Source organism: Chiloscyllium plagiosum, unplaced genomic scaffold, assembly GCF_037043375.1.
Source record: "Chiloscyllium plagiosum isolate Xiang-an unplaced genomic scaffold, Cpla_swu_hap1 HiC_scaffold_7, whole genome shotgun sequence".
In the NCBI taxonomy this organism is placed as follows: Eukaryota; Metazoa; Chordata; class Chondrichthyes; order Orectolobiformes; family Hemiscylliidae; genus Chiloscyllium; species Chiloscyllium plagiosum.
Genome location: NW_028270145.1, coordinates 121,031,924 through 121,057,088, shown reverse-complemented (window position 1 = coordinate 121,057,088; position 25,165 = coordinate 121,031,924). Strand labels below are relative to the sequence as shown.

Genomic DNA, 25,165 nt, shown 5'->3' with positions numbered 1-25,165 from the left:
TTGATACTCCATTTTTGGGGAGGCATTATTTTCTGATACACCCTCTCAGGAAGGGTGGGGGAGATTATTCCGGGTGGGGTAATGGCTGTGACAATGAGCTGCCCGTTTCTGCTGGTTTCCAGGTTGTCGAGAAGTTAATCCGTGGCCTGGCGATGGAGAACAGCAGGAATATGTTCGCTCTCTTTGAACACAGTGAGGATGGTGACAAGGCGATCGAGAGCCGGGTCATTGTCGCTGATATTTTGGCAAAATTTGAGAGGTGAGAACCTGTCACTCACGGTTCTGAATAGGGAAATATCAGCGGACGGGGTCAGAGACAGGGAGAGAGGGGGGTCAGAGACAGGGAGAGAGGGGGGTCAGAGACAGGGAGAGAGGGGGGTCAGAGACAGGGAGAGAGGGGGGTCAGAGACAGGGGGCGACGGGGTCAGAGACAGGGAGTTGAGGGGGTCAGAGACAGGGAGTTGAGGGGGTCAGAGACAGGGAGTGGGGGGGGATAAGAGACAGGGAGTGACGGGGTTCAGAGACAGGGGGTGATGGGGTTCAGAGACAGGGGGTAACGGGGTTCAGAGACAGGGAGTGATGGGGTTCAGAGACAGGGAGGGAGAGGGTCAGAGTAGGGAGTGACGGGTCAGAGACAGGGAGTGGGGGGGTCAGAGACAGGGGGTGACAGGGTCAGAGACAGGGGGTGACGGGGTCCGAGACAGGGAGTGAGGGGGTCAGAGACGGGGTGGGGTGGGGGGGTGACGGGGTCAGAGACGGGGGATGACGGGGTCAGAGACAGTGAGAGAGAGTCAGAGACAGGGGGTGATGGATCAGCTTGATGCAGGAATGATTGGTTTGGGGCAGGGCTTGGGAATGGGAGAAGGACTCAGTGCTCACGGTACTGGAGTGATGAGAGTTAGTGGGAGGGGATAATGGATTTTTTTTTCTTGGGATGTGGGTTCACTGACTGGGCCAACATTTGGGCCATTCCTAACTGCCCTTGAACAGAGTGCCTTACTCAGCCATTTCAGAGGGCAAAGTTAGAAGTCACACGACACCTGGTTATAATTCAACAGGTTTATTTAAAACCAGAAGCTCTCGGAGCACTGCCCCTTTGTCAGGTTATTTCACTTGTAATATCTAATAAACCTGTTGGACTATAACCTGACTCTATTCACACATCCACGTCCAACCCTGGCATCTCCACATCATTTCAGGGAGCAATCAACCACATTACTGTGGGAACAAAAACTGATTGATGGAGAAACCTAACAGGACTGGCAGAATTCAGAGAGAGGAACAGTATAGCTGCTCTTCAAATTTGCTGTGGGTCTGGAGTCACATGTAGGCTAGACTGGGTAGGGATGTCCTTTCTCAAGGACATTGTAAATAGAATGGATATTGTGCAACAATTTGATTCTTTCTGGTCACTATCCAGAAAGTGAGACATGCTTTTAAATGCAACCAGCTGCTGTGGTAGGGTTTAAATCCATGTGCTCAAATCATTGACCTGGAGCTCTGCATCACGAGTCTAATATCACGATCACTACACCAAGGTCTACTCTGAGTGAGTGAGGGTGAGAGTGGTGCCCCTCCTGTGTAACGGCCCTGTGCCCTTCCTGTGTAACGGCCCTGTGCCCCTCCTGTATAACAGCCCTGTGCCCCTCCTGTGTAACAGCCCTGTGCCCCTCCTGTGTAACTGCCCTGTGCCCTTCCTGTGTAACGGCCCTGTGCCCTTCCTGTGTAACGGCCCTGTGTCCCTCCTGTGTAACGGCCCTGTGTCCCTCCTGTGTAACGGCCCTGTGTCCCTCCTGTGTAACGGCCCTGTGCCCCTCCTGTGTAACGGCCCTGTGCCCCTCCTGTATTATGGCCCTGTGCCCCTCCTGTGTAACGGCCCTGTGCCCCTCCTGTATTATGGCCCTGTGCCCCTCCTGTATAACGGCCCTGTGCCCCTCCTGTGTAATGGCTCTGTGCCCCTCCTGTGTAACGGCTCTGTGCCCCTCTTGTGTAACGACCCAGTGCCCCTCCAGTATAACGGCCCTGTGCCCCTCCTGTGTAACGGCTCTGTGTCCCTCCTGTATTATGGCCCTGTGTCCCTCCTGTGTAACGGCCCTGTGCCCCTCCTGTATTATGGCCCTGTGCCCCTCCTGTGTAACGGCCCTGTGCCCCTCCTGTATTATGGCCCTGTGCCCCTTCCTGTGTAACGGCTCTGTGCCCCTCCTGTGTAACGTCTCTGTGCTCTGTGCCCTGCAGGCTGGAACTCGGTGCTGAGAGTGGTCCCAGGCTCTCTGGCCTCTATTTCAAGCTCTACTGCTTCCTGGATGTGGAGAATGTGGCAAAGAATGGTGTGGAGTTTGCCTTCATGTTTGAACAGGTACGTGGTACTGCGTATTAAAGAGCAAGTTAGTAACGAGCTAGTGATAAGTGTGTGAAGCAAGGAGCTTCACCAAGTGAACTCTCTACCCTGGACCATGGGCTGTACGGTGGCTCAGTGGTTAGCACTGCTGCCCCATAGCACCAGTGACCTAGGTTCAATTCCTGCCACGGGTGACTGTCTGTGGTGAGTTTGCATGTAGAGTCATAGAGACATACAGCACGGAAACAGACCCTTCAGTCCAACCCGTCCATGCCGACCAGATATCCCAACACAGTCTAGTTCCACCTGCTAGCACCCGGCCCATATCCCTCCAAACCCTTCCTATTCATATACCCATCCAGATGCCTTTTAAATGTTGCAATTGTACCAGCCTCCACCACTTCCTCTGGCAGCTCATTCCATACACGTACCACCCTCTGCATGAAAAAGTTGCCCCTTAGGTCTCTTTTATGTCTTTCCCCTCTCACCTAAATCTACGCCCTCTAATTCTGGACTCACCCACCCCAGGAAAAAGACTTTGTCTATTTATCCTATCCATGCGCCTCAAGATTTTGTAAACTTCTATAAGGTCACCCAAGCCTCCGGCGATCCAGGGAAAACAGCTCCAGCCTGTTCAGCCTCTCCCTATATCTCAAATCCTCCAACCCTGGCAACATCCTTGTAAATCTTTTCTGAACCCTTTCAAGTTTCACAACATCTTTCCGATAGGAAGGAGACCAGAATTGCACATAATATTTCAACAGTGGCCTAACCAATCTCCTGTACAGCCGCAACATGACCTCCCAACTCCTGTACTCAATACTCTGACCAATAAAAGAAAGCATACCAAATGCCTTCTTCACTATCCTATCTACCTGTGACTCCACTTTTAAGGAACTATGAACCTGTACTCCAAGGTCTCTTTGTTCAGCAACACTCCCTAGGACCTTACCATTAAGTGTATAAGTCCTGCTAAGATTTGCTTTCCCAAAATGCAGCACCTCACATTTATCTGAATTAAACTCCATCTGCCACTTCTCAGCCCATTGGCCCATCTGGTCCAGATCCTGTTGTAATCTGAGGTAACCCTCTTCACTGACCACTACACCTCGTTGTGAAACTTGAAAGAGTTCAGAAAAGATTTACAAGGATGTTGGCAGGGTTGAAGGACCTGAGCCACATGGAGAGGCCGTGTTAGGTTTTACAAACTGGAGCAGAGACCCCACTCCCCAGACCCCAACCTCCAACTATGTGGGCGGCACGGTGGCTCAGTTATTAGCACTGCTGCCTTACAGCGCAAGGGACCCGGGTTCCATAAGACATAGGAGTGGAAGTAAGGCCATTCGGCCCATCGAGTCCACTCCACCATTTAGTCATGGCTGATGGGCATTTCAACTCCACTTACCCGCATTCTCCCTGTAGCCCTTAATTCCTTGTGACATCAAGAATTTATCAATCTCTGCCTTGAAGACATTTAGTGTCCCAGCCTCCACTGCACTCCGCGGCAATGAATTCCACAGGCCCACCACTCTCTGGCTGAAGAAATGTCTCCGCATTTCTGTTCTGAATTTACCCCCTCTAATTCTAAGGCTGTGCCCACGGGTCCTAGTCTCCCCGCCTAACGGAAACAATTTCCTAGCGTCCACCCTCTCCAGCCATGTATTATCTTGTAAGTTTCTATTAGATCTCCCCTTAACCTTCTAAACTCCAATGAGTACAATCCCAGGATCCTCAGCCATTCCTCATATGTTAGACCTACCATTCCAGGGATCATCCGTGTGAATCTCCGCTGGACCCGCCCCCTCCTGAGGTGTGGGGACCAAAACAGTACTCCAAACGGGGCCTAACCAGAGCTTTATAAAGTCTCAATAGCACATCGCTGCTTTTATATTTCAACCCTCTTGAGATAAATAATTCCCGCCTCAGGTGACTGACTGTGTGGAGTTTGCACATTCTCCCCGTGTCTGTGTGTGGGTTTTCTCCGGGTGCACCGGTTTCCTCCTACAGTCCAAAAATGTGCAAGTTAGGTGAATTGGCCATGCTAAATTGCCCGTAGTGTTAGGTGCAGAGGTAAATGTAGGGGAATGGGTCTGGGTGGGTTGCACTTTGGCGGGTCAATGTGGACTTGTTGGGCCGAAGGGCCTGTTTCCACACTGTAAGTAATCTAATCATACAGTACCACAGAATTGTTACGTTGTAGCAGGCCATTCAGCCCATTGTGTTTGCACCAGCTCTCTGAATATGTTAACTTAGTGCCAATCTCCCCCCATAACCCTGCACATTGTTTCCATTTAAATAAGATTTCACTCCTGTCACATTCCAACAAGGACCAGGAAGCCAAAATGTTCCACATCAGCAGGAGCTTTGTCAAGAAGGTATTCACTGTGTCGTCAGCAGGTTACACTGAGCAGTTTCCCTCCAAACAGCATCATTACGAGGTCAGACTCTTAAAGTGACAGTCCACCATACTTACCAAATACACATCTCTTCCACGTTACATCAGAGGCTTCTTTATGTAAACAATCACCATATTTATAATCGTGTATAAAATAATGATTAGGAGAAAGTGAGGACTGCAGATGCTGGAGATCAGAGCTGAAAATGTGTTGCTGGAAAAACACAGCAGGTCAGGCAGCATCCAGGGATCAGGAGAATTGACGTTTCGGGCATAAGCCCTTCTTCAGGAATGAGGAGGGTGTGCCAAAAAGGCTAAGATAAAAGGTAGGGAGGAGGGACTTGGGGAGGGGTGTTGGGAATGCGATAGGTGGAAGGAGGTTAAGGTGAGGGTGATAGGCCGGAGAGGGGGTGGGGGTGAAGAGGTCGGGAAGGAGATTGCAGGTCAAGAAGGCGGTGCTGAGTCCGAGGGTTGGGACTGAGATAAGGTGGGGGGAGGGGAAATGAGAAAGCTGGAGAAATCGGCATTCATCCCTTGTGGTTGGAGGGTTCCTAGGCGGAAGATGAGGCGCTGTTCCTTCAGGCGTCGTGTTGCCGTGGTCTGGCGATGGAGGAGGCCAAGGACCCGTATGTCCTTGGCGGAGTGGGAGGGGGAGTTAAAGTGTTGAGCCACGGGGCGGTTGGGTTGGTTGGTCCGGGTGTCCCAGAGGTGTTCTCTGAAACGTTCCGCAAGTAGGTGGCCTGTCTCCCCAATGTAGAGGAGGCCACATCGGGTGCAGCGGATGCAGTAAATGATGTGTGTGGAGGTGCAGGTGAATTTGTGATGGATATGGAAGGATCCCTTGGGGCCTTGGAGGGAAGTGAGGGGGGAGGTGTGGGCGCAAGTTTTGCATTTCTTGCGGTTGCAGGGGAAGGTGCCGGGATCATCCCATTGTTGTCTTTTCCTGAGATGACTGAATATTCAGAGGTTCAACAATGTTGTGGCATTATCCACTGAGGTACTGTCTCGCTCAGATGTTTCAGTTACTGTTCTGTTCTCAAGTATATCTAAGTCTCTATTTGCACAGTTATTTGTGGATCTTCAATTAAACATAGAAACATAGAAGATAGGAGCAAGAGGAGGCCATTCAACACCATTGAGCTTGCTTTGTCATTCACTATGATTATGGCTGATCATTGAGCTCAATACCCTAATCCCATCCTTGCCCAATTTCCCTTGATCCCTTTAGCCAGAAGAGCTAGTGGACAGCGAAGAGGGTTACCTCAGATTACAACAGGATCTTGACCAGGTGGGCCAATGGGCTGAGAAGTGGCAGATGGAATTTAATTCAGATAAATGTGAGGTGCTGCATTTTGGGAAAGCAAATCTTAGCAGGACTTATACACTTAATGGTAAGGTCCTAGGGAGTGTTGCTGAACAAAGAGACCTTGGAGTGCAGGTTTATAGCTCCTTGAAAATGGAGTCACAGGTAGATAGGATAGTGAAGGAGGCGTTTGGTATGCTTTCCTTTATTGGTCAGAGAATTGAGTACAGGAGTTGGGAGGTCATGTTGCGGTTGTACAGGACATTGGTTAGGCCACTGTTGGAATATTGCATGCAATTCTGGTATCCTTCCTATTGGAAAGATGTTGTGAAACTTGAAAGGGTTCAGAAAAGATTTACAAGGATGTTGCCAGGGTTGGAGGATTTGAGCTATAGGGAGAGGCTGAACAGGCTGGGGCTGTTTTCCGTGGAGCGTTGGAGGCTGAGGGGTGACCTTATAGAGGTTTACAAAATTATGAGGGGCATAGATAGGGTAAATAGACAAAGTCTTTTCCCTGGGGTCGGGGAGTCCAGAACTAGAGGGCATAGGTTTAGGGAGGGAGGGGAAAGATATAAAAGAGACCTAAGGGGCAACTTTTTCACGCAGAGGGTGGTACGTGCATGGAATGAGCTGCCAGAGGAAGTAGTGGAGGCTGGTACAATTGCAACATTTAAGAGGCATTTGGATGGGTATATGAATAGGAAGGGTTTGGAGGGATATGGGCCGGGTGCTGGCAGGTGGGACTAGATTGGGTTGGGATATCTGGTCGGCATGGACGGGTTGGACCGAAGGATCTGTTTCCGTGCTTTACATCTCTATGACTCTACTTCCTTGAAAAAAAAGGTTTTGCCCCAACCACATACAGGCCTAAACTGCTCAATCTCTCCTTATAAGATATGCCTTTCATCTCTGGACTTTTACAGGTTCAACATCACCTCCTTGCTCTTGTACTCTACATTTCTATTATTAAAGCCAAGGGCACTATCTGCTTTATTTACTCCAGCAATTTCTGTTTTTGTTTCAGATATTCAGTATCCACAGTGTTTTAATTTAATGTTTAACTCTTGCTACATCTCTTCCAGGTTTCCCATCTTGACGAAGTTCTGCTCCTCTCTGCAAAAGGATTTCTGTTCTTTCTTTCTTCTATTTCAAAACAGCAGTATGGTCCAGGCAAACACTTCTGTCCCCAGCCTGCGAGAGTACTCAACGCAAGGTCCTCATCTTCCACTTGGGGACCCTGCAGCCTTGAGTACTTAATATCGAGTTCAATAACTTTACAGCCGTAACAACTTCTCCCTGTCCCTGCCAACACCTCAGGCCCTGTGATGACCAGGGCTGCTTTCAGCACAGTTAGCCCATCTTCACCTACTCATTGTCCCTGTTATCAGCTTTTCTCCTTCCCTGGCTTCCTATCAACCGTCCCTTTGTCTGACTCCCTTCCTTCCTCCCTCTCTCTCTCTGGGCTCTGTCTCCACATACACACTTTGTTTTTAATTCACTCATGGGACATGGGCATGTCTGGCTGGGCCCCCGCCCCTTGAGAAGGTGGTGGTTAGCTACCTTCTTGAACTGCTGCGTGTGCTATCACCCACAATACTATTGGGGAGGAGAGGGAGGGGGGTGGTGGAATTCCAGGATTGACCCAGTGACACTGAAGGAACAGCTCTGTTGTCCATGTTTGAACCAAGGCTGTAATAAGGTCAGGAGCTGAGTGGCCCTGGGGGAACCCAAACTGGGCATCAATTTGCAAGTTATTGCTGAGCAGGTACTGTTTGATAGCACTGTGGATGACACCTTCCATCACTTTACTGATGATGGAGAGGAGACTGATGGGGCAGTAACTGGCCGGGTTGGATTTGTCCTGCTTCTTTTGTATCCAAAGATGTGCAGACCAGGTGAATTGGCCATGATAAATTGCCCACAGTGTTAGGTGCATTAGTCAGGGGTAAATATAGGGTAGGAGAGTGGGTCTGGGGGGGGTTGCTCTTTGGAGGGTCGGTGTGGACTTGTTGGGCCAAAGGGCCTTTTTCCATACTGTAGAGTATCTAATCTATTAAGTCAGGATACACGAGGGCAATATATTTTCAAGTCAGAATGAGTGAGTGGTTTGAAAGAGAACATGCAGGTGGTGGTGTTCCCATCTATCTGCTGCCTTTGATGTGCCATACAGAAGTGGTCATGGATCTTTGGTGAATTTCTGCAGTCCATCTTGGAGATAATACACACAGCTGCCACTGAGCATCAGTGGTGAAGAAAGTGGATGCTTGTGGGTGTGGTGCCAATCAAGTAGATTGCTTTGTCCTGGATGGTTTCAAGCTTCTTGTTGGAGCTGTACCCAGGCAAGTGGGAAGTATTCCATCACACTCCAGACATGGACCTTCTGGAACCAAGGGACACAACCTCAGGAGATAGGATAGACCATACTGGATTGAGATGAGGAAATATGTCACCACTCAAAGGGTGGTCACTCTATGGAATTCTTGACCAAAGAAAGTTGCAGAGACTACATCACTGAGTAGATGTTTAAAAATGGGATTATTAATTTTTTAGACATTAAAAGCATCAAAGGCAATGGAGAGAAAGTGAGAAAGTAGTGTTGAGACAGAGCCATACAGCACAGAAACAGGTTTCTCGGCTCAACTCATCCATACCGACCCAGTTCCCAAACCGAACTAGTCCCTGCGTTTGGCCCATTTCCCCCTCAGCATTTCCTATCCATGCACGTCTCAAATGTCTTTTAAATGTTGTAATTGTATCAGTCTCTACATCTTCCTCTGGCAGTTCATTCCATACATGCACCACCCTCTGTGTGTGAGAAAGTTGCCCTTAAGTCCCTTTTAAATTTTGCCCCTCTCACTTAAACCTACCCCCTCTAGCTTTGGACTCTGCTGCCCTGGGAAAAAAGACCATGCCTATTCCCCTTGTTAATGCCCACCATGATTTTTTAAACCTCTGTAATATCATCTCTCAACCTCCTACAATCCGGAAAAAGTCCCAGCCCATTTAGCCGCTCCCTAAACCTAAACCCTCCAATCACAGGAACATCCTTGTAAAGCTTTTCGGAATCCTTTCCAGTTTAATAACATCCTTTGTATAGCAGGGTGACCAGACTTGTACACAGTACTCCCAAATGTGGCCATGATCCTACTGAATGGTGCAAAAAGCTTGAAGGGCCGAATGGCATACTTCTGCTCCTGGTTTCCATGTTTTTCTGGAAAGGGTTATGGGGATAGTGTTAATCAAAGGCATTTAAATGTTCGATCAGCTGTACAAACATAAGCATGAAAACCCATGTCTATGCTAACTCGACAAACACCAAACTAACACCAATCCCATTTCCCTGCCCCTGGTCCGCAGCTGACAGTGTTTTAAGAGCGCATCCAGATGTGTCTTCAATGTTGGGAGAGTCCTTGCCCCTTTCACCCTCTCAAGCAGCACCTTCTATATTTCTATCACCTTCGGTGAAAATACATTATTTCTCAGATCCCCTCTGAACCACTTGCTCCTCACCTTCAACTTACACCCTCTGATCTTAAGCATGTCTGCCATGGGGAAAAGATTCTCACAATCTACCCCATCTGCGCCTCTCAGAATTGTGTATCCCTCAATCAGATCCACCCCCCTCACCGCCTCCCTCACCCCAGCCTATCTGGTCTCTCAGTGTGGCGCTGGAAAAGCACAGCAGGTCAGGCAGCATCCGAGGAGCAGGAGAATCAACATTTCAGGATATGCCCTTCATCAGGAAGGGCTTATGCTCGAAACATCAATTCTCCTGCTCAGATACTGCCTGATCTGCTGTGCATTTCCAAAGCCACACTCTCTACTCTGATCTCCAGCATCTGCAGTCCTCACTTTCTCCTATCCAGTCTCTCCTCATAACTGAGACTTTCCATCCCAGGTAACATCCTGGTGAATCTCCCTCTGCACCCTCTTCAGTGCAATCACATCCTTCCTTTTCACAGTATTCCAGCTGTGGCCTAACCAATGTTTTATAAAATTGCAACAGACTTCCTTGCTCCTATACTCTATGCCCTGGCTAATGAAGACAAGGATCTGCATGCCCTTTACGTCACTATGTCTACCTATGACTGACACCCTCAAGGATCTATGGACTCATGCACCAAGGTCCCTTTGTTCCTCAGTACTCCCTAGGAACCTACCATTCATTGTGTAAATCCTTCCCTTATTAGGCCTCACACAAAGTATCACCTTGCACTTATCAAGATTAAATTCCATCTGCCATTGCTCTGCTCAATGTACCAGCTGATCAATATCAGACTGTAGCCTGAGACCATTCTCCTCACTATCAATAACACCACCAATTTTTGTGTCATCTGCAAACTTACTAATTATACCTTCTACATTCACACCCAAGTCATTAATGTCTCTAACAATCAGCAATAGTCCCAGCACCGATCCCAGTGGTCACCATTTCCAAGCACAAAAACAACCCTCTACCGTCACCCTTTGCCTCCTGTTTGTCAGTCAATTTTAGATTCAGTTTGACAACTTGCCTTGGATCCCAATTGCTCTTACCTTTTGGATCAGCCTTCCATGTGAGACCTTGTGGCCTTAGTGAAACCCGTGTAAACTACATCAACTGCACTATCCTCATCAATATATTTAGTCACCTTTTAAAAATAAAACTAGTGTTAAATCATTTGGATAAGATCTCCGACCAACAAAGCTTTGCTGACAATGCCTGATCAATCCCTGCCTTTCCAAGTGTTGATTAATCCTATCCCTCAGAGTCTTTTCCCACAATTTCCCTATCACTAACTTCAAACTAACTGCTCTGTAATTACTCCCTGCTGCCCGTCTTGAAGAAAGGAACCACCTTAGCTATCCTTCAGTAAACTGGTGCTTCACCTGTGGCCAGCAAGGTATTAAATATGTCCACCAGGACTCCAGCAATCTCCTCCCTCATCTTCCATTGCAGCCTGGGGATATATATCATCAGACCTTGGAGACTTATGCACCTTTATGTCCAATAAAATATGTAATACCACCTTCCCAACAGCTACAGTGACTTTCTCCTTTGTGAATAGAGATGAGAATATAATTTAAGACTTTACCGATGTCCAATGGCTCTATGCACAGGTTCCCCTTTAGTCTTTGATAGGTCCTACTGTTACCCTTGTAATCCTCTTATTCTTAACATATTTATAAAGTTCCTTGTGTTTTCCTTAATCTTATCTTCTAAAATATTTTGTAGCCCTCTTTGCCTTCTTAATTTCTTTTTTAAGCAACTTCCCCAATTAATGATCATGTTAAATGCCAGAACAGGCTCGATGGACTGTAAAGCCTTCTCCTGTTCCTGTTCAGCACGGGTTGGTATCTGCGACTTCAATGTTGTGGCCATTTCGGAGACATAGAGCAAGGACAGATATGGTTTTTGCAGGTTTTGGGGTTTAGATGTTTCAGTCAGAACAGATAAGGTGGTAAAAGAGGGGGAGGTGTTAATCAAGGACAGTATTATGATGGCAGAAAGGACGTTGATGACCCATCCACTGAGGTAGTATGGGCTGAGGTTACAAACAGGAAAGGAGAGGTCACCCTTTTGGGAGTTTTCTATAGGCCTTTGAAATGTTCCAGAGATGAAAGGAAAGGATAGCAAAGATGATTCTGGATTGGAGCGAGTGTAACAGGGTAGTTGTTATGGAGGACTTTAACTTTCCAAATATTGACTGGAAATATTATAGTTTGAGTATTATAGATGGGTCAATTTTTGTCCAATGTGCACAGAAGGGTTTCCTGACACAGTATGTAGACAGGCCAACAAGGGCAAGGCCACATTGGATTTGGTACTGGGTAATGAACCTGGCCAGGTGTTAGATTTGGAGGTAGGTGAGCACTTTGAGGATAGTGACCACAATTCGGTTACATTTACTTTAGTGATGGAAAAGGACAGGTATATAATGCAGGGCAAGAGTTAGCTGGGGAAAAGGCAATAATGATGCGATTAGGCAAGATTTAGGATGTGTAGGATAAGGAAGGAATCTTCAGGGGATGGGCACAATTGAAATGTGGAAGTTGTTCAAGGAACAGCTACTGCGTGTCCTTGTAAAGTATGTACCGGCAGGCAGGGAGGAAATGATTGAGCGAGGAAGCTGTGGTTTACTAAAGAATTTCTTGTTAAGAGGAAGAAGAAGGCTTATGTTAGGATGACACAACACCAGGTTATAGTCCAACAGGTTTAATTGGAAGCACACTAGCTTTCGGAGCGCTGCTCCTTCATCAGGTGATTGTGGAGGACACAATTGTAAGGCACAAAATTTATAGTAAAAATTTACAGTGTGATGTAATTGAAATTATACATTGAAAAATACCTTGATTGTCTATTAAGTCTTTCATTTGTTTGAATACCATGATAGTTTCACTTCTTTCATGTGTAAATCACAAAACCTCTTTTTAAAAGTTGCATTCTCAGGTTAGATGTAACAATTGATGTTAGCTAGACAATATGTTGAAGGTGTTAGCCCCCTGTGTTCTCTGTCTATGCCATGATGTTTAGATTGATTCTAATCTAAAAAGTGAGATAACAGAGTTTTACATGAATTCATGCAGTTTTTGAGCAATGTACAATGTAACTCTGCAAGTACAAATTCACCCCACAAAATATATGTGTGCCTGTGGGTCTTTGTGTCTGTCTGTGTATGTGTCTGTCTGGGTTGGGGATTGTGAGTGAGAGAGAGTGTGTATATATGTGTGTAGTAAGTGTAGAGATTCTTAAGTCTGTGAGGGGGTGCATGTGTGAGTGTGGGAGTGTGTGTGTGTGTCTGAGGTGGGGGGGTTGTGAGTGTCTGTGAGAGAGAGTGTATATGTGTGTGCATGAGTGTAGAGTGGTCTAAGTCTCTGAGAGGATGCATGTGTGAGTGTGGGAGTGTGTGAGAGTATCCGTGTATATGTGTGTGTGGGTCTCTGTGTGTGTAGGAGTGTCTGTGTGTGTAGGAGTGTCTGTGTGTGTAGGAGTGTCTGTGTATATGTGTGTCCGTGTGTATGTGTGTGTATAGGAGTGTCTGTGTGTAGGAGTGCCTGTGCGTGTGTCTGTGTATATGTGTGTATAGGAGTGCCTGTATGTGTGTGTATAGGAGTGCCTGTGTGTGTGTAGGAGTGTCTGTGTGATGTGTGTGTATAGGAGTTCTTGTGTGTGTATAGGAGTGTCTGTGTGTGTGTGTATAGTGCAATGGTGGTCACCTGTAATGTGACATGAACCCAAGGTCCCGGTTGAGCCCCTCCCTATGGGTACGGAATTTAGCTATCAGCCTCTGTTCAGCCACTTTTCGCTGCTGCCTGTCCCGAAGTCCACCTTGGAGGATGGTCACCCAAAGGTCCGAGACTGAATGTCCTCGACCACTGAAATGTTCCCCAACTGGGAGGGAACCCTCCTGTCTGCTGATTGTTGTGCGGTGCCCATTCATCTGTTGCTGTAGCCTTTGCTCAGTTTCCCCAATGTACCATGCCTCCAGGCATCCTTGTCTGCAACGTATAAGATAGACAACGTTGGCTGAGTCACATGAATACCTGCCACGTACATGGTGGGAGGTGTCCCCACGCGTAATGGTGGTATCTATGTCCACACTCTGACGCGTCCACCGTGACAGGGTTGTATGGAGTTGTCCTGAAAGCTGGGCAGTTTGCTGCAAACAATTATCTGTTTGAGGTTGGGCTGTTGCTTAAAGGCGAGCAGTGGAGGTGTGGGGAAGGTCTTGGCGAGGTGCACATTCTCATTGATAATGTGTTGCAGGTCACGAAGAACATGGCGTAGTTTTTCAGCCCCTGGGAAGTACTGAACAATGAAGGTTACCCTGTCGGTTGCAGCACGTCTGTCTCCTGAGGAGGTCATTACGGTTCCTTGCTGTGGCACGTCGGAACTGGCGGTCGATGAGTTGAGCATCCCTGTTCTTATGAGGGTATCCATGAGTACTTCCCTGGGGGTATGATGCTCAACTCATCGACCACCAGTTCCGATGTGCCACAGCAAGGAACCGTAATGACCTCCTCAGGAGACAGACGTGCTGCAACCGACAGGGTACCTTCATTGTTCAGTACTTCCCAGGAGCTGAAAAACTACGCCATGTTCTTCGTGACCTGCAACACATTATCTATGAGGATGAGCACCTCGCCAAGACCTTCCCCACACCTCCACTGCTTGCTTTTAAACAACCGCCAAACCTCAAACAGATAATTGTTTGCAGCAAACTGCCCGGCTTTCAGGACAACTCCATACAACCCTGTCACGGTGGACGCTGCAAGACGTGTCAGTGTGTGGACATGGATACCACCATTACACATGGGGACACCTCCCACCATGTACGTGGCAGGTATTCATGTGACTCAGCCAACGTTGTCTATCTTATATGTTGCAGACAAGGATGCACTGAGGCATGGTACATTGGAGAAACCGAGCAAAGGCTACGGCAACGGATGAACAGACAGGAGGGTTCCCTCCCAGTTGGGGAACACTTCAGTGGTCCAGGACATTTGATCTCGGACCTTCGGGTGACCATCCTCCAAGGCGGACTTCGGGACAGGCAGCAGTGAAAAGTGGCCAAGCAGAGGCTGATAGCTAAGTTCCGTACCCATAGGGAGGGGCTCAACCGGGACCTTGGGTTCATGTCAAATTACAGGTGACCACCATTGCACTATACACACACACAGACACTCCTATACACACACACACAGGCACTCCTATACACACACATACACACGGACACACGTATACACAGACATGCACACAGTCACTCACATACACCCTTACAGACACACACATTCCCACAGGCATCCTCTCAGAGACTTAGACCACTCTACACTCATGCACACACATCTACACTCTCTCTCACAGACACTCTCAACCCCCCACCCCAGACACACACTCCCACACTCCCACATGCACCCCCTCACAGACTTAAGACACTCTACACTCACTACACACACAGATACACTCTCTCTCACACTCACAACCCCCAACCTAGACAGATACACACACAGACAGACACAAAGACCCACATGCACACACATATTTTGTGGGGTGAATTTGTACTTGCAGAGTTACATTGTACATTGCTCAAAAACTGCATGGATTCATGTAAAACTCTGTTATCTCACTTTTTAGATTAGAATCAATCTAAACATCATGCAATAGACAGAGAACACAGGGGCTAACACCTTCAACATATTGTCTAGCTATCATCAATTGTTACAGTTAACCTGAGAATACAACTTTTAAAAAAAAGGTTTTGTGATTTATGCATGAAAGAAGTGAAATTATCATGGTATTCGAACAGACGAAAGACTCAACAGACAATCAAGGTATTTTTCAATGTATAATTTCAGTTACATCACACTGTAAATTTTTGCTATAAATTCTGTGCCTTACAATTATGTCCTCCACAATCACCTGATGAAGGAGCAGTGCTCCGAAAGCTAGTGTGCTTCCAATTAAACCTGTTGGAGTATAACCTGGTGTTGTGTGATTTTTAACATTGTACACCCCAGTCCAACACCGGCATCTCCGAATTATGTTAGAATGAGACGTGAAGGCTCAGTTAGGGTACTTGAGAATCACAAGTTTGCCAGAAAAGACCTAAAGAGAGAGCTAAGAATCCAGGAGGAGACATGGAAAGTCTTTGGCATAGGATCAAGGAAATCCTAAAGCTTTCTATAGGTATGTCAGGAATAAAAGAATGACTAGAGTAAGATTAGGGCCAGCCAAGGACAGCAGTGGGAAGTTGTGCATAGAGTCTGAAGAGATAGGAGAGGCGCTAAATGAATATTTTTCATCAGTGTTCACACTGGAAAAAGACAATGTTGTTGAGGAGATTACTGAGATTCAGGCTGTTAAACTAGATGGGATTGAGGTTCATAAGAAGAATGTGTTAGCAATTCTGGAAAGTGTGAAAATAGATAAACACCCTGGGCCAGATGGGATTTTTCCTTGGATTCTCTGGAAAGCTAGGGAGGAGATTGCAGAGCCTTTGGCTTTAATCTTTATATCGTCATTGACTACAGGAATAGTGCCAGAAGACTGGAGGATAGCAAATGTTGTCCCCTTGTTCAAGAAGGGGAATAGGAACAACCCTGGTAATTATAGACTAGTGAGCCTTACTTTAGTTGTGGGTAAAGGGTTGGAAAGGATTATAAGAGATAGGATTTATAATCATCTAGAAATAAATAATTTGATTAGGGATAGCCAATACAGTTTTGTGAAGGGTAGGTCGTGCCCCACAAATCTTATTGAGTTCTTTGAGATGGTGACCAAGCAGGTAGATGAGGGTAAAGCGGTTAATGTGGTTTATGTGGATTTCAGTAAGGTGTTTGATAAGGTTCCCCACAGTAGGCTAATACAGAGGCATGGGATTGAGGGTGCTTTAGTGGTTTGGATCAGAAATTGGCTGGTTGAAAGAAGATAGAGGGTGGTGGTTGATGGGAAATATTCATCCTGGAGTTCAGTTACTCATGGTGTACTGCAAGGATCTGTTTTGGGGCCACTGCTGTTTGTCATTTTTATAAATGACCTGGATGATGGCTGAAAAGGATAGGTTAGTAAATTTGCAGATGACACTAAAGTCTGTGGAGTTGTGGATAGTGCGGAAGGATATTGCAGGTTACAGAGGGACATAGATAAACTGCAGAGCTGGGCTGAGAGGTGGCAAATGGAATTTAATGCAGAAAAGTGTGGGGTAGTTCACTTCGGAAGAAGTAACAGGAATACACAGTACTGGGCTAATGGTAAGTTTCTTCGTAGTGTGAATGAGCAGAGAGATCTCAGTGTCCATGTGCATAAATCCCTAAAGGTTGCCACCCAGGTTGATTGGGTTGTTAAGAAGGCATATGGTGTGTTAGCTTTTATTGGTAGAGAGATTGAGTTTCGAATAATGAGGTCATTGCTGCAGCTGTATAAAACTCTGGTGCGACCGCACTTGGAGTATTGCGTACAGTTCTGGTCACTGCATTATAGGAAGGATGTGGAAGTTTTGGAAAGGGTTAGGAGGAGATTTACCAGGATGTTGCCTGGAATGGAGGGAAGGCTGAGAGACTTGAGGCTGTTTTCGTTAGAGAGAACGTTGAGAGGTGACTTAATAGAGACATGCAAGATAATCAGAGGGTTAGATAAGGTGGACGGTGAGATCCTTTTTCCTTGGATGTTGATGGCTAGCAGAAGGGGACATAGATTTAAACTGAGGGGTGATAGATATAGGATAGATGTCAGAAGTAGGTTCTTTACTCAGAGAGTGGTAAGGGCGTGGAATGCCTGCCTGCAACAGTAGTAGACTCACCAACTTTAAGGGCATTGAAATGGTCATTGAATAAACATATGGATGACAATGGAATAGTGCAGGTTAGATGGGCTTCAGATTGGTTTCACAGGTCAGCACAACATTGAAGGCCAAAGGGCCTGTACTGCGCTGCAATGTTCTATGTTCCCAGGATAGAGTGGTATGGAGGGAAGGTCTTATGAGGAAAGGTAGACTGTGAGTGGTAGACTGGTGATGATGGGTTCCAACTGGTGCCAGTGGCACAATCTCCCATGTCGCCAGGACATCTTGTAAAATGGTTTGGTTTGGAAGTCCCTGTGACTCAGAGCCCATAGTAATGGTGGAGCTCCTGAAACCTCTGAGTGTGTTGTTCATCTTGCAGATTCCCCAGTTCTGTCTGCCTTTGGCTAATCCTTGTAATCAGTAGTCGTCCTTGTGTTAAGGTCCATTCGAAGGCACCCCCTCCCCCTCTGTGTTGGGAATTCTCATCGCAGCACCAAGTGTCTCAGGTGGAACTACGTGTTAAGGTTCAGACACAGATGAGATTAAATGGGTTCCTGCTTGATGACCAGCAAAAAGTACGGGTGTTGCTGTACCCTCATGCTGTTCAGTTACCATGAGTGGCGAGATATTCAGAAATCCAGTCTGTGTACATGTGCTGTCTCCTGAGGTTTCCCCTGCCAGAGGAGAGTGCAAGGGGAGTGTTTAGAGAACCCAATGTGAACGAGTCTAGTTTCTTTTAAATTCTTTATTGATCACAATGGCCCTTTATACGTCACTAACCTGCAGAAGGTCAGTGGTAGTGTCTTCACCTGAGTTAGGAGGCTCAAGTTCAAGTTCCACTTCCCTCACAATTTGTAATATCTCTGAGAGGGTGGATTAGGAAAATATTCAGAAGGTCAGTTGTGGGAGGTAATGGTGGAATAATGTTAATTTCACCAGATTAGTATTCACGAACCCTACACATAGCTTTCTGAGCATGGCTTCGAATCGCATTATTGTATTGAAATACATAAGGTCATTGGTAAGAGCAGGACACATAACCCTTACCATGATACCAACCTCTTTGTTAAAGTTCTCTTGCCTGGTGCTTGGATTAGCAACCCACCAGCTGGGAAATTACTGTCTGAGCTCCAAATTGCAACATTTAAGAGGCATTTGGATTGATATATGAATAGGAAGGGTTTGGAGGGATATGGGCCGGGTGCTGGCAGGTGGGATGTCTGATCGGCATGGACGGGTTGGACCAAAGGGTCTGTTTCCATGCTGTACATCTCTATGACTCTATGGCAAACACCATTGCAGCAAGCTGGAGTGGGAGAGCAGGCAGCTGACTGCAAGGTAGCTATCCACTGACATGCAACAATCTCTTCCACTTTTACAGTGACTGGGGAATAATGGTCCCTTGTTCAAAACGGAGAAAGAATTAACCGACTTAACTAAATAGAACGAAGAACTGTAGATGCTGGAGATTTAAACAAAAACAGAAATTCTGAAGAGTCACCAGACTGAAAACATTAACTCTGCTTTCTGTCCACAGATGCTGCCAGAATTGTTGAGTTTCACCATCAGTGTCTGTTTCTGTAACCTGCTTAACCCACCTTTTCCCTCCTTCCAGGCCCATGAGAGTTTACTCAGTGGACATTTCCCTGCTCCCGAGGATACTCTGCAGCTTTTAGCAGCTTTGAGACTGCAATACATTCATGGAGATTTCAACAAGGGCTCCTTGAATCTCCAAGAAGTTTATCCTGTCTCCAAGCTGAGAAACAAGATCTTGCAATCCACAAAATTCAACTCACAGACCCTGAAGAGGAGGACCAGTTTTCTGGAGGGGACATTGCGCTTTGGCCTTCGCACAGGCTCCGTGAAGAAACAAAAGATGGAAGAGGAGCAAATGTTGGAGATGTGGTTGAAAGAAGAACTGTCTGCTACACGCACAAGCATTGCCGATAAGTGGAAAAGGCTTCGGGGTATGACTCAGCAGCAAGCCATGCTGAGGTACATGGCCATTATCATGGAGTGGCCGGGCTATGGTTCCACTCTCTTTGATGTCGAGGTATGGTTGCTCATCTATAATTTTTGTCTGCAGGTTTTGCTTTGTCACAGAATGTGTCAGTCCCACTTATCTTACTAACCCTACAGTTTTACAGCGGGCGCACAGAGAGGGGAGCCAGAAGGTAAGCAGAGACCAGTTTAAATTAACGTTTTTCTTTTCGCAGTCTGTGTTTTTTTTCAACTAGGAGCGGGAACCCGGAAGTCATCAACAGAAGCTTCTGGGAAGGTAAGAAGTTTGAGTGGAGAAGGAACCCGAGACACTACACGTGTAGTGTCTCCCACCCTCCCTCTCCTCTAACCTAAAAAAAAGGACTCAGTTCGGCTGAACAGGTAAGCTACTCAGTGTTCTTGTTTTGGAGACTAAGTGTAGAGTAATGGCAGTGCAGGCAGTGGAATGTTCCTCCTGCAGGATGTTTGAGGTAGGGGTGACCACCGATGCTCCTGCCGACTTCATCTGCAGGAAATGCAGCCAGCTCCAGCTCCTCACAGAACGCGTTAGGGAACTGGAGCTGGAGTTGGATGAACTGAGAATTATTCGAGAGGCTGAGAGGGTGATAGATAGAAGCTACAGGGACATAGTTACGCCAGAGAACAAAGATAACTGGGTAACAGTTAGAGGTGGGAAAGGGGAGGAAGCAGGCAGTGCAGGGATCCCCTGTGGTCGTTCCCATCAACAATAAGTATCCGATTTGGATACTGTTGGGGGGGGGGGGGGAAGGCCTAGCAGGGGTAAGCTGCAGTGACCGGGTCTCTGGCACGAGGTCCGGCTCTGAGGCTCAGAAGGGAAAGGGGGAGAGGAGGAGAGCACTAGTTATAGGAGACTCTATAGTTAGAGGGACGGACAGGCGGTTCTGTGGACATGGGCGAGACTCTTGGATGGTTTGTTGCCTCCCGGGTGCCAGGGTCCGAGACGTCTCGGACCGTGTCTTCAGAATCCTTAAGGGGGAGGGTGTGCAGCCAGAAGTCGTGGTGCACATTGGCACCAACAACATAGGTAGGAAGAGGGGTGGGGAGGTCATTCAGGAGCTCAGGGAGTTAGGCTGGAAGCTAAAAGCTAGGACGGACAGTGTCGCCATCTCTGGGTTGTTGCCGGTGCCACGTGACGGTGAGACAAGGAATAGGGAGAGAGTGCAGTTGAACACGTGGCTGCAAGGATGGTGTAGGAGGGAGGGCTTCAGGTATTTGGACAATTGGACTGCATTCTGGGGAAGGTGGGACCTGTACAAGCAGGACGGGTTGCACCTGAACCAGAAGGGCACCAATATCCTGGGGGGTAGGTTTGCTAGCACTCTTCGGGGGGGGTTTAAACTAATTTGGCAGGGGGATGGGATCCGGACTTGTAGTCCAGCAAGTAGGCTAGCTGTTTGTCAGGATGTCCAAGAATGTAGGGAGGCTGTGGAGAAGGTAGCACTGACAGGGAACACTTGCGGACACAGAGATGGGCTCAAGTGTGTATACTTCAATGCAAGGAGTATCAGAAATAAGGTGGGTGAACTTAAGGCGTGGATCGGTATCTGGGACTACGATGTTGTGGCCATCACGGAAACATGGAGAGAAGAGGGTCAGGAATGTTGGAGGTTCCTGGTTACAGATGTTTCAGTAAGATTGGGGGGGGGGTGTGGCGTTGCTAATTAGAAATGGTATAACGGCTGCAGAAAGGTAGTTTGAGGGGGATCTCCTTTAGAGGTAGTATGGACTGAAGTCAGAAATAGGAAAGGTGCAGCCACCTTGTTGGGTGTTTACTATAGGCCCTCCAATAGCAGCAGAGATGTGGAGAAACAGATTGGGAAACAGATTTTGGAAAGGTGCAGAAGCCACAGGGTAGTAGTCATGGGCGATTTCAACTTCCCAAATATTGATTGGAAGCTCTTTAGATCAAGTAGATTGGATGGGGCGGTGTTTGTGCAGTGTGTCCAGGAAGCTTTTCTAACTCAGTATGTAGATTGTCCGACCAGAAGGAAGGCCATATTGGATTTGGTACTTGATAACAAACCGGGACAAGTGATGGGCTTGTTAGTGGGTGAGCATTTTGGTGATGGTGACCATAATTCTGTGACTTTCACCTTGGTTATGGAGAGAGATAGGTGCGTGCAACAGGGCAGGTTTTACAGTTGGGGGAAGGGTAAATACGATGCTGCAAGACAGGATCTGAGGAGCATAAATTGGGAGCAGAGGCTGTCAGGGAAGGATGTCGTTGAAATGTGGAACTTTTTCAAGGAACAGATACGACGTGTCATTGATACGTATGTACCTGTCAGGCAGAAAAGAAATGGTTGTGTGAGGGAACCTTGGTTGACTAGGGAGGTTGAATGTCTTGTAAGGAGGAAGAAGGAGGCTTACATAAGGTTGAGGAAACAAGGTTCAGACAGAGCGTTGGAGGGATACAGGATAGCCAGGAGGGAGCTGAAGAAAGGGATTAGGAGAGCTAAGAGAGGGCATGAAAAATCTTTGGCGGGTAGGATCAAGGATGAGAATGACGAGAACGAGGGTAGGTCCGATCAAGGACAGTAGTGGGAGACTGTGTATTGAGTCGGAAGAGATAGGAGAGGTCTTGAATGAGTACTTTTCTTCAGTATTTACAAATGAGAGGGACCGTATTGTTGAAGAGGAGAGTATGAAACGGACTGGTAAGCTAGAGGAGATACTTGTTAGGAAGGAAGATGTGTTGGACATTTTGAAAAACTTGAGGATAGACAAGTGCCCCGGGCCTGGCGGGATATATCCTAGGATTATGTGGGAAGCAAGAGAGGAAATTGCAGAACTGTTGGCAATGATCTTTTCGTCTTCACTGTCAATGGGGGTAGTGCCAGGGGACTGGAGAGTGGCGAATGTTGTGCCCCTGTTCAAAAAAGGGAATAGGGATAACCCTGGGAATTACAGGCCAGTTAGTCTTACTTCGGTGGTAGGCAAAGTAATGGAAAGGGTACTTAGGGATAGGATTTATGAGTATCTGGAAAGACACTACTTGATTAGGGACAGCCAGGACTGATTTGTGAGGGGTAGGTCTTGCCTTACAAGTTTTATTGAATTCTTTGAGGAGGTGACAAAGCATGTGGATGAGGGTAGAGCAGTGGATATAGTGTATATGGATTTTAGTAAGGCATTTGATAAGGTTCCCCATGGTAGGCTTATGCGGAAAGTCAGGAGGCATGGGATCGTGGGAAGTATGGCCAGTTGGATAGAAAACTGGCTAACCGGTCGAAGTCAGAGAGTGGTAGTAGATGGTAAATATTCAGCCTGGAGCCCAGTTACAAGTGGAGTTCCGCAGGGATCAGTTCTGGGTCCTCTGCTGTTTGAAATTTTTATTAATGACTTGGAAGAGGGAGTCAAAGGGTGAGTCAGTAAATTTGCAGACGATACGAAGATTGGTGGAGTTGTGGATAGTGAGGAGGGCTGTTGTCGGCTGCAAAGGCACTTAGATATGATGCAGAGCTGGGCTGAGGAGTGGCAGATGGAGTTCAACCCTGTCAAGTGTGAGGTTGTCCATTTTGGAAGGACAAATAAGAATGCGGAATACAGGGTTAACGGTAGGGTTCTTAGTAAGGTGGAAGAGTAGAGGGATCTTGGGGTCTATGTTCATAGATCTTTGAAAGTTGCCACTCAGGTGGATAGAGCTTGTAAGAAGGCCTATGGTGTATTAGCGTTCATTAGCAGAGGGATTGAATTCAAGGGTCGTGAGGTGATGTTGCAGCTGTACAGGACCTTGGTAAGGCCACATTTGGAGTACTGTGTGCAGTTCTGGTCGCCTCATTTTAGGAAAGATGTGGAAGCTTTGGAGAGGGTGCAGAGGAGATTTACCAGGATGTTGCCTGGAATGGAGAATAGGTCGTACGAGGATAGGTTGAGAGTGCTAGGCCTTTTCTCATTGGAACGCCGAAGGATGAGGGGTGACTTGATAGAGGTTTATAAGATGATCAGGGGAATAGATAGAGTAGACAGTCAGAGACTTTTTCCCCGGGTACAACAGAGTATTACAAGGGGACATAAATTTAAGGTGAAGGGTGGAAGGTATAAGGGGGATGTTAGGAGTAGGTTCTTTACCCAGAGAGTAGTGGGGGCATGGAATGCGCTGCCTGTGAGAGTGGCAGAGGCAGAATCATTGGCGACCTTTAAGCGGCAATTGGATAGGTACATGGATGGGTGCTTAAGCTAGGACAAATGTTCGGCACAACATCGTGGGCCAAAGGGCCTGTTCTGTGCTGTATTGTTCTACGTTCTATGTTCTAACCCACTTCACTTTACCGTCCACCTGGCGAAGGGCTATACCGAGAGTAATTGCTATCTCATTCTTTGTCTCTCCCTAAAAAGGCAAATGTAAGCTTGAGTCACACTATCATAGAAATGTACAGCATGGAAACTGACCCTTTGGTCCAACTTGTCCATGCCGACCAGATATCCCAACCCAGTCTAGTTCCACTTGCTAGCACCCGGCCCATATCCCTCCAAACCCTTCCTATTCATATACCCATCCAGATGCCTTTTAAATGTTGCAATTGTACCAGCCTCCACCACTTCTTCTGGTAGCTCATTCCATATACATACCACCTTCTACGTGAAAACGTTGCCACTTAGGTCTCTTTGATATCTTTCCCCTTCCACCCTAAACCTATTCCCTCTAGTTCTGGACTCCCCGACCCCAGGGAAAAGACTTTGTCTATTTATCCTATCCATGCCTATCATGATTTTTTAGACCTCCATAAGGTCACCCCTCAGCCTCCAATGCTCCAGGGAAAATAACCTCTGCTTATAACTCAAATCCTCCAACCCTGGTAACATCCTTATAAATCTTTTCTGAACCCTTTCAAGTTTCACAACGTCCATCTGATAGGAAGGACGTTGCATGCATCAGAATTGCATGCAATATTCCAACAGTAGCCTAACCAATGTCCTGTACAGCCGCAACATGACCTCCCAACTCCTGTACTCAATACCCTGACCAATAAAGGAAAGCATACCAAACGTCTTCTTCACTATCCTATCTATCTGCGACTCCACTTTCAAGGAGCTATGAACCTGCACTCCGAGGTCTCTTTGTTCAGCAACACTCCCTAGGACCTTACCATTAAGCGTAAAAGTCCTGCTAAGATTTGCTTTCCCAAAATGGAGCACCTCACACTTATCTAAATTAAACTCCATTGCCACTTCTCAGCCCATTGGCCCATCTGATCAAGACCCTGTTGTAATCTGGGATCAATGTTTGGAAACATTTTGACTGATATTACTTGATTTTGAGGATTTTACCATCTTTCTTTGCCTCCTCCACTTCTTTCAATCCCTCAATTTCCCATTCCCAATTTACTCTCTCCCCCTCCTGTTCCCCAATTCATGCTTTACCTCAGCCCCCTTCCCTTGTTCCCTCTCTCATGGGTAGTAACGATGTGGAGGTGCCAGTACTGGACTGGGGTGGATGAAGTCAGAAGTCACACGATACCAGTTTATAATCCAATAAGTTTATTTGAAATCACAAGATTTTGGAGCACTGCTCCTTCGTCAACTGATGTTGTGTGACTTCTGACTGTGGGTACTAGTGCTGTTTGAGTGGATCTTGATGCCCATTTATTGGTTCCAATGAATTAGTAAGGAAACTGCCCTCAATTAAAACATGTATCAGACAAATGAGTAAAAAGAGACAATATAACCACCGCCCCATGACATTCAATGACCTCACCAGCAATGATTACCCCAGCATCAACATTCTGAGCGTTAATATTTACTAGAAACTAAACTAGACTCACCCTGTATCATTGATAGTCACAGGTGAGGTGCTGGAAGACTGGAGGTTGGCTAACGTGGTGCCACTGTTTAAGAAGGGTGGT

General features: G+C 47.0%; 1 protein-coding gene across 3 annotated transcripts in view; it reads left to right on the top strand.

Moving 5' to 3' along the window:
- The window catches only part of myo10l3 (myosin X, like 3), a 234,138-nt gene that overhangs the window by 194,495 nt on the left and 14,478 nt on the right, over positions 1–25,165 (top strand). For all 3 annotated transcript variants that reach the window (XM_043694412.2, XM_087989442.1, XM_087989443.1), the window contains 3 exons: positions 123–259; positions 2,236–2,356; positions 18,913–19,350. In XM_043694412.2, the coding sequence (XP_043550347.1) occupies positions 123–259; positions 2,236–2,356; positions 18,913–19,350 (696 nt within the window). The remainder of the gene's footprint in view (positions 1–122; positions 260–2,235; positions 2,357–18,912; positions 19,351–25,165) is intronic.